At 38.9% G+C, this 10,543-nt stretch overlaps 1 protein-coding gene across 1 annotated transcript in view; it reads right to left on the reverse strand.

Moving 5' to 3' along the window:
* LOC111869301 (NACHT domain- and WD repeat-containing protein 1) overlaps nucleotides 1-10,543 on the reverse strand; it is a 275,140-nt gene that overhangs the window by 21,395 nt on the left and 243,202 nt on the right. The window contains exons 20-24 of the mRNA XM_023860707.2: nucleotides 8,617-8,790; nucleotides 7,015-7,205; nucleotides 4,326-4,519; nucleotides 2,309-2,471; nucleotides 1,050-1,248 (exon numbers count right to left, since the gene is read on the reverse strand). Coding sequence (XP_023716475.1) covers nucleotides 1,050-1,248; nucleotides 2,309-2,471; nucleotides 4,326-4,519; nucleotides 7,015-7,205; nucleotides 8,617-8,790 — 921 coding nt within the window. The remainder of the gene's footprint in view (nucleotides 1-1,049; nucleotides 1,249-2,308; nucleotides 2,472-4,325; nucleotides 4,520-7,014; nucleotides 7,206-8,616; nucleotides 8,791-10,543) is intronic.

The raw sequence follows: 10,543 nt of genomic DNA on the forward strand, positions 1-10,543 counted from the left end.
CTGTGACACGGCACGCAACGCCGCTGTCGACATGCCGTCAGCCAACAGCGGTACCGATTACGTAACAGGCAAGCGCTGCGACTATATAAGGGAACTACACAGCCCCCGCAGTGAGTTGAAATGTGGCCGTCACCGAGTTCAGTTGTTGTAGTTAGTTAAAGTGTATCATTCGCCGAAGACAGTTCTCCAGTCCGCAGTGAATGAGTTAGTGTGTGTTAAGGAGTGGCGCCGTGAAATATAGCAGCCGCCGAAGACAGTGAGTGTGTGATACAGGGACACTTACATAGCTCCCGTATCGTAATTAATATGTGTAGACTACTGAGGACAGAGTGAATAGATTATTGCAAATAGGGTTATAAAGTGTGAAACCCCGCAACTGTGTTATAAATAATTGTAGCTGATACTTGTAGGTTGTTAAATAAACCAATTAACAATCCGAACGGCGTCTTCAGTGGCTAAACACGTTACAATATGTATATAGCAAAATGAAGATTTCTTATAGACCTTCAGCTGCTGAACTCATATTTCTGTTACCTTATTCTTTGCATGTTATTTGAAAAAAAAAAAACTGTACACAAGAAATGAATATTTGGGAGAACCCCTCTATCAGTCCATTTATTAGTCCTCACATTTCTGAGGAATATTATTTTTTATTAACTGGCCTACATTTGAACTTGTGCCAATTTATTTTTGGTAAGCTTTACATGAAACTCAAATGGAACTTTGTCAGTTTTCACATTAACATTTCATTAAGAGAAACTTGACAAATGACAGAAAATAGATCGTATTAAGATCTAGAAATGTTATTTGAATCATTTTTCAGTGTGATGAATAGACAATGAAATATAAGAAAAATATTTTCTCATTCTATGGAATGTGATATCTGTTGTATGATTAACTGTGCAACAGTAGATTTATAACTTATATAAACAAATATCAAATCAATGAGATATGAAAAATCACAAAGAGTATGTTAGAAAAAGTAAGTACTGCATACTAAAGTAGACCTTTTACAGAAACAGAATGGTATTTTATTATCACTGTCTTACCTGATACGGCCAAACTACCATCTCCTGTGACTTTAACGCATGTGACATAGCCAAGGTGACCAGTAAGTACATGGATATCATTGCCAGTGTTAATGTCCCATACAATTAGATTTGCATCACGAGATCCTGATACTACCAGTGACTTGTTTAGGATGGAGACAGCCACACATGTCACATGGTCAGAGTGACCGACCAACACCTGCATAAACACAGAGCCACCTTGAAATAGAACAAAGTCTTGGTAAGCTGCAGTAACCGTTTCCCCTATAAATAACCATAACTGTACCACTGTTCTCATAAAACTGACAGTTGGATACTATTACATTTGTTGTGAAAGTAACAACTGCGTGTACTAGGGAATTCAGGGACTGAAACCTGTTTTCTTCTCCTCCATTTGTGAGTCATCGCCTTTAGTATCACCATTTCAGTACTCTTACAATTAAAAGTAGTTACATGCATGTAATATATGAATATGATTAATGTCATGTAGAACACATATAACGAATAAAAACTTAATAAACATAATAAATGGAACAGAATTTTATTTAGCACTGCAGCAAATACTGCTGTGGAAATGACCTGAAATCACAAATGTTCAAAATGCCCATAAGCAGTGTCAGTGCACCACTGATAATGACAAAACAGATTAAGACATATGTGTGTTGTTGTGAAACAGTAAATCATGACTCCACTCCTCAATGTTGCTGCCTTCCTGGAATGCACAGTATTCTTTAGAGTATCCCACAACTAAAAGTACAGTGGTGTTAGAACAGAGGACTGGGTTGGAAACCCCACCAGTAAAATCTGATAATTTCTGTTCTAATTTCAAACCATAGAACCATTTCAAAATCTTCATCAATGACAATGATTTTTTTAAAGTATATTGTTATGTGTATTAGAATTGATGCATTTTGTATTTATCTCATTGTGCTGGAAAATACAAAACTAAGGCATGGAAATTTGAAATTCCTACATATTTCTGTGTTATAACCTGAGAAATAAGAACATAGCTACCATGTTAATGTTGAGAAGTGAGACATAATGCACTTTACTCCAATATGCCGCAGTAACTGGCCTGGGATGGGAAGTTAGAGAGAAACCTGAACATGAAAGGAACCTTCTTCTTCAAGGAATGCATCCTGTTGAGTGTTTATAACTGTATACGTTTTTTGGTATAAATGTCTAACACAGCAATCAATAAAAATAGCTCATTTTCACTCTATCATGTCAACTGAGCTCTTATTTGAGTCTTGGCTTACCTGTGCCAGCTTCCCTCCTGCTACCTGCCACACCTTAAGAGACATGTCTCGTGAACCTGTGATTACATGAAGTGAGTCCATTGTTAATACAAAGCATGTCACTTCTTCACTGTGAGAGACTGTATACTTCTCATCTTCACGATTCACTGACCAAATTCGCAAACTGCAACAGAATATTATTCTTTGACTCACCACCATATAATTTCATTGCATTACGTGCTGCATCCTGTGACCAGCTGACAAGTTAATATTAATGCCTTTCAAATTACTGTGATTTTATATTTCAGAGATCATAGCAAGTATGTTACCTTACCGCATTTATCATAGTGTGTGTTTCAAAAAATATATTTACACTTAAGTATCTAACATGAAATTCTAGTAGGAATACGTGGTATCAACTTTCCTTTAACCGCTATCATCTGAGAATAACAGCTTTCAAATCCTATGTACTGTAGGGCTGGTAGCTGGTTCTCAGCTTGGGGGTAATGGCATCAGTCTCAAAAAGTGTGCAACACTTGGATTTCTGGAATGTGTACATGCACCACAACAACTGTGCACTAAATACACAACTTCACTCTTCAAAGAGGTTACATATAAAAAGAAAATTTGCCCTTGTGCTTGAGCACCAAGCCTTGAAAATGGACAAATGGTATGGAAATAAAGGCCCATATTTAGAATAACAAGCTGGTCATCCATCTTGTAGCCACTCACTCTATGGCTTGCACTATCCCAGTCCTCTAACGTCTGAAGTGCCCCGATCAGGCCAGTGATGAGTATGGTTGTCATGGTCAAAGTAAACCGATTTGGCCAGTTAGGCATTTAAACTCTGCTAGTGGAAGTGCGTGCACATGCCACTAGTAGAAGCACATGCACAGTTCTAAATATTTATTTTTAAATGTAGTAATTACCAGACAGACTTGAGTAAAACCTTAATAGAGGAATTAAAATAATAAATGAGCAACAACAAAAAAGGGTATACGTATGAATTATGCCCAAACTCATCCATGAGCCAGTACTTTTATTGCAGATTCTGCAGATTAATGTGTTAAAAATATACAGTAAATTTTGATGTACATATATACCTATTTTGTTATCTGCTTGATGTATATATAGGCTGAAATGAAACTACAGTATTCGATTTCACTAGGAATGCACAGAAAACAGATCACACTCTGTATCTCAGCCACGATGCAACTTGTCTGTTCATGACCAAAGAAAAGGCAGTAATCTCTTGCAGCTACAATGGAAGGTCTTAACACTGAAGAAGGGACCCCTCTAGCTTTTTCTTGAATAGCCATGCTTTCATTCTTCTGTCCTTTAGTCAAAAGATTCGAAAATCCGAAGAGTGTAAGCAGTGCTAGCAGAAGGCCAAATGATTTTATTGCTTCCATCTGTTTTATGACATCAGGGACTGCTAAAATATGTCAAGTGTTACAGGCAGGACTGATTTTATAATGCAGAACAACTCTGTGAGGAACTGGGAAACCATTTTTGCAGTACATACCAAATTAAAAGAAAAAAATTAAAAATAGGGTATAACGCTTTGTATAAAAATTTTCAAATCTTCCGTTGTAATGTGTGATACTATGTTCTTTGCTGATACAAAGTTAATTCCATCCATTTATCATAAAATTTGTGTTAGATACAGCATTTTTAAACACAATGCTTAAAATTGTTTAAGCACCCTAACAGGAACGAACATTTAAATGCAGAGCAGCAGCGGGCATTTAAACGTGCACCAGTAGCGGGCATTTACATAAACTCAGGACAGCTCAAGCTTAACACCATTTCAAAAGTCTGGCGCTTAAAGGTTAAAACCCGGGACAGAGTAATTAACAAAAATTAATTACACAGCTATTTTTGTGTACAATTGTGCATTAACAATGAGCCCCTTGCCTGAAAACGTGTGTTCTCTCTTAGAGAAAATTTTTGCATCAGAGAATAAAGCTAATGTGGTGGAACTGGGTTTTCTTGCGGATCATCAATCCAAATGTAATATCAGTCATCTCGTACCTACCTGTTATCACCACTACCACAGACTGCATACTTCATGTTGTTGGTTATTGCAAGACACATTCCTGGACCAATACAAGAGTGCAACAATGTAGCATTGTCTGCTAACCATACTGCCAGCACTCCCTGTCGGTCACTGGACACAACACGACGACTGTCTAACATGACAGCCACAGCTGTCACTGTGGCTTGATGACCCTGTACGTTTCATAAAAATGCAATTTGAAAGAGGAAATATCACAGGTTAAAATATGACAAAACATGCAGGCTTACCTTCAAGTTTAGTCCTAAAATAGGTGATATCTCTCCTTTTCTTGTTATTAGGCAACAAACCTGGGTCTACATTATTGGACGGAAATGTTATTGTGACTTCGAGGATATGTTGTGTTGTAATTGTTCTCACTGACTGTTTATAAAGCCAATCAATGCCAATATCAACTCTTACAACAATGACAATGACAACAATAATAATGCAGCCACTAAACAAAATAAGGGATGTCAGGCAGAATTTATAAACCAGCTTTCCTATGGCACAGGTTTCTGTTTCTACTGATTTTGTGTTCTTAATATTATATTTAATTAAGTAATGTTAGTTTATAATCCAGCAACAAGAAGTAATTTGTCTTATAGGTTAGTATGATGGGCTTATTTGTAGCCATAAAATCAAATTTTCACTTTGACTACATTTTGTTTCTTACTTGAAGTTATCACTATTTTATAGAACATCGTCATTGCTGTCATCGTCGTTGTTGTCATCATCATCATCATCATCATCATCATCATCATCATTATCATAATTGTAGTCCTCATTGTTATCATAGTCATTTCATTTCATTTTGGGGAAAAGCATTTTACTTAAGCAGATCTTATCTTCATTAATTTTGTCAACTATATCCTCAGAGATTCATGTAGTTGAATTAGTTTTCCATGTATACAATTGTCAACATCAAGCAGTATTTTTGCATATTTTGGAGGCATGTGTCGCATGCCTGTCTCCAGTAATTCATTAGTCATCACTGTCCAACTGAAAGCTAAAGAAAATTTCTCATGGTCAACATGTTGTTCAATATTTTCAAAATAAATAAACAGATAGCTAAATGAATGGACGAACAAAGAAGCAAATGTGTTAGCAAATGTTGCATGTTTTTCAAAGATCATTTCAAGACCTTATATCAAGTGGTGGTAGTGTCACACTTATCTTACAAGTTCATGTGTTCGCCATTTTTTTTATTAAGCTCACAAACCTAGTTCAAAATGACAGGAATCCACATTCGTATTAATGGTATGAGACATATGTACGTAGGTCGTACCGAAAGTCATTAGCAACATTTTTTTGCATGCAACCTGGGAACAGCAGATGAGAGTATGGTGGTAGGTGGAACCAGCTGTTGTGTTAACTTTGAGTGTCTTGTGACGTCAATAGCTTGCATCACATGACCAGTATCACTCCTAACAAAATGGCCAACAACCATATGTCATTTCGCCTGTGTGCTGTCATCGAATTTCTTGTGAAAGAGGAAATCCCTGCTGCAGAAATTCACCAGAGACTTCAGCGTGCTTATGGAAGTGTGTGCATGGGTGCAAGCAGTGTTCAAAGATGGGTGAAACATTTTAAAGATGGGAACACCAGCATTGAAGATGAGCCTCGGAGTGGTCGTCCTAGAACAGCCTCAACTGAACGCAGCAAGGAAAGAGTGGATGAGATCATTTAAGATGACAGGTGTGTGACTGTGGACACAATAGGCCGAAAACTTGGAATAGGGCACAGTGCAGTACAGGAGATGATTGAAAGCTTGGACTATAGGAAAGTTTGTCCTCGTTGGGTCCTGCAGTTATTGACCAAAGACCACAAAGGTCAGCGAAATGCCATCACCTCAGAACTGCTGCAGAGATATTGACACGAAGGCGATGATTTTTTGCTCTGTATTGTGACAGGTGATGAAAGCTGGTTTCACCATTTCGAGCCTGAAACGAAACGGCAGAGTATGGAATGACACCATTTGCATTCTCCATCAAAAAAGAAGGCAAAGACAGTGCCATCAGCTGTGAAGGTGATGGGCACAGTCTTCTGGGATGCAGAGGGGTTTATTCTGGCTGAATTCCTGGAACATGGGCAAACCATCAATGCTGCTTGTTATGTCCAGACACTGCACAAGTTCCGTCGTGCATGGCGCAATAAACGTCCGGGATGAAACATCATCATCCTGCATAACAACGCTCACCCCCGCACCGCTCGCCAACCACTGGAAGCAATTGCGAAGATGGGGTGGGAAGTTCTTCCACACCCCTTCTATGGACCTGATCTGGCACCCTCCGACTACCATCTTTTTGGATTTGCGAAGGATCAGCTGCGTGGACAACGTTTTGAGACAAGGGAGGCAATTCAGAAAGCAGCATGTTAGTGTCTTCGGATGGCTGGAACGAAATTTTACAGAAGGGGAATTTTCAAACTCCCAGAACGCTGGGAGAAATGTGTACAAAGAAGTGGTGATTATGTGGAAAAATAAAGAAAGGTCTGTAGATTGAGGTGGTGTATTTGGTTTGTCCATAATAAAGCATGTTACTTTACAAAAAATTTTTGCTCATGACTTTCAGTACGACCCTCGTATAACTTGCAAGAATGTAAACAATAGAATTTTGAAGAAGGCAGCTTACTGTTTTGGAACCCCGAATATATTTTTTTTTTGGCTTACTTTGAATACTGAAACCACGAGACCCAAAGTTAGGCCCCATACTCTGGCAGTCTTGTCTTCAGATCCTGAGACTGCAAAGAGTCCATTTGAAGAGAATGCCACGCATGTAATGGAAGCAACGTGTCCTTCTAATGTTGAGTGTAATTCATGAGTGTTGAGCTGCCAAATGTTTACCAGACTGTCCACTGATCCTGTAACAGTAGACCAGACCCATTATCATGGAGCTAGTATTTTCAGTAGAATTCAAATCAGAGAGCTCCTGACTACAAGAGAAAAGCACTGATCAATGCACCATGATGCTGAGAAAAGTACACATTTTCTTTAGAGATTCCATTAGAGGAGGGAAATTTTACTCATAAAAATGACAAATTAACAATGATGACGGTGATGATGATGATGATGATGATGACGATGACGATGACAATAACAAGCCGTGTTTGTTCTGTGATGACATCAATTAAAGATTACACTTAGGCTTGTAAAAAACAAAATGTTACATTGAAACAACTTCAGAATTTAATTCAGCTGTATGGCATATAATGCTCCTAGCATTTGAATATAAAAAATACAGAACTTGTATAATATTATAAAACAACACTGGACATCAAAGCACCAGTTTCTGGCTGACAGTCATCATCTTTACAGCGTGTCCATTACTACATGGAGATCAATGGTCAGATTCATGCCCCTAGTACTAATTTAATGTAACACCAACGGGCCTCAGGGCCAGTTCAGCAAAGAGAAAAATCCTAACCCTTGTGGGAACTGAACACTAAATATCTGATCCATAACCAGTCAACATATATTACAACCATTTACTCCTTATACAACATGGATGTAGGCTCAAAATTATTAAATGTGCTTAAACTTTAAATCACAATTTGGAAGTTCTACAATCAAAACGTTTAATCTGATCTGGAACAGTTACCAGATTTTCTGAGAAGTAGTGGATCTAGAACGGGGTCCACTCAGCCTTGTGAGGATAATTGAGGAGCTATTTCAAGGAAACAGGGGCTATGGTCTAGAAACCCGAGATTAAGGGCCGTGGGGATCCATTACGCTGACCACGTGACATCCTCTATAAGCAAAAGTTGGCACTAACTTTGCCGACAAGTGGCAGTCGCACGGTCAGTATAGTTCGCTTGTGGACTACAGGCCACGGAGTTTGTTTGGTTTTTGCTTTGATATGGCTAACAAGGTGCGTATTTGACTTTTATTTCAAGGAACCTGAGAGCTATACCAGCGGTAGCGTAGCTACTGGCAGGGCCTCCCTTGCTGGACAGGTCAAAGGGTAGGCATCAGACGAAGAGAGACACCAAAAACTGATGTCGGAAGCAGCGTCATCAGCAGCGACTTGAAGCACAGAGCAAATGATGCTCGAGATGGTTCAAGTTCGTATAGCAACAGGCGTGACCAGAGTGGTTTGAACGGCTGTTGTACTGCGATGTGGAAAGCAAATGGAAAAACTACCACATTATCACTTTTCCTGGATAGTCTCTTTCCAAAAACAGAAGATCGCATTAAGTGGAGAAACTGTTTTGGAAGAGACTGTGGACCTGTCGTCTGACAGATTACTGATGATGATGATGATCAAGAACGAACCTGTAACTGCCATTAGGCCATCCCGAGATATATCCAAGCATGTAATAGGTGCTGTGTGACTCTGCTGAGACTGCTGTGATGTCTTTCGACTGCTGCTCACAGGACTAATGCTGCCGCTTGTTGGTCCTATTGCATCCTCACGATGGAAACTCCAGAATGTGATGCGATTTCCACCTGAAATATATCCACATCACATACTTCAGGTAAATTAAAATTCACTTTACTTAATGTGCTTATAATTTAGTACACTGATATAAAATTTGTGATAATTTACTCTTTCTTCACACTGCTAGTTGGGCATATTCCATATAGTTATTAGAGAGAAAAGCCAAACATTTTCATCAGGCTATTCTCCAGACTTGGCAGGAAGACTACAAATGTTCCCATTGTGAAACGTTTCCACTTGATGAGAACAGTGGTCTTGCAGTTCTAGGCATACATTGCATCCAGTGTGAATGTGGCAACAGGTTCCATGCCTTTGAGATGAGACACAATGAGTATGTACATGACACAATGTTTCTTCCAGTAGGACACGTCAGCCCTACCTGAATACAGCAGTGAATGTGTCCACCAAATAATTTGCAAGGAAATATAAGTACTATTCACGGTTAGGGGTACATGGATGACTTGGTGAAAGAGGTGACTGGCATCCAGTTACAACATAGTAAAAAAAAAAATTCTTTTTTTAAATTCACTTAGTGGGGGTGGAGTCCAACTGGGTCTACTCGGCACTGTGGCCACTGATTGGCCTACTGTACCTGCCCTGGGTGATTATTGATGATGATGGAGAATTTGGTGGAATGAAGATTGGTAGGGGTAACCGAAGTACTCAGAGAAAACCCGCCCCAGCACCACTTTTTCCACCACAAATCCCACTTGACCAGACCCAGAATCGAACCCGGGCCACCATGGTGGGAAGCCAGCTACTAACCACTTGAGCTATGGTGTGGCCTACAACATAGTAACTTCAAGAAAGTTGGGGCTTCTAAGTCAATCATGGGTTCCAGCTATTTCCCATTTCAATGGTTTATATTCATTCCATCCTCCAAGTTAAGCAATATTTAGGTCATTCACTGTCTTATTCACACTAAGCAACATTCAGTAAAATTATATGTTGGATGGCGATTGCTTGTTTCTGCCAATTTTCTCTCTTTGACTTGTTCCTGGTCAATGAAGACTATCCCCCATTAGGCCTAAGTATGTAGATCCATCCATTTCTGTCACTCAACTTGTCAGTCTTTGGTGATTGAAAGTGGCAACCTCAAGAACCTATTTTTTTGTTCCATATCAATGTAGCTGATTGTCTAACTAGACATCACTACATTAGAAAGATAGTGACAATCTAAACAGCCCATTTTACGTTTTGATTGCTTGATATATTTAATACGCATTATAGAAATTTACAACTGACCCATCCAAGGAGTCCTGCTATCTACCTATGTGATTCAGATTTCAGAATTGATTCATTCTGAATGGGAACAGGCCAGACAGCCTTCTCATCTCTTGGATTGGGAAACCAAATTTCACATGTATGAACCAATTAAGTAACTACATCTGTAGAATAGCATCTCTCTTGAGATACTAATAATTGCTTGATACTCTAGCAATTCCTGGCTTTTTATGGAAACCAGAGGTTTGTTCTGTGTTCCAAAGAGTCTGTCATGGGCCAAATCCTAAACACATCTATATACTATAACACATAGGATTATAGTTCATATATTTCAACATTTATGTTCTTGTAGAGGCAGTGGGAACATAAAGGAGAAAGAACTGAATTATAATGTGCATTTTCAGAATTAATGTGCCCTTAGTTTCATCATGTGTCATTCAGTTACTGTTGTTACTAGGTAATTAACCTTTAAACGCCGGACTTCTGAAATAATGGTAAGCTTGAGCTGGCCGGAGTTTATTTAAATGCCCGCTGCTG

The sequence above is a fragment of the Cryptotermes secundus genome, unplaced genomic scaffold (assembly GCF_002891405.2).
Source record: "Cryptotermes secundus unplaced genomic scaffold, Csec_1.0 scaffold274, whole genome shotgun sequence".
In the NCBI taxonomy this organism is placed as follows: Eukaryota; Metazoa; Arthropoda; class Insecta; order Blattodea; family Kalotermitidae; genus Cryptotermes; species Cryptotermes secundus.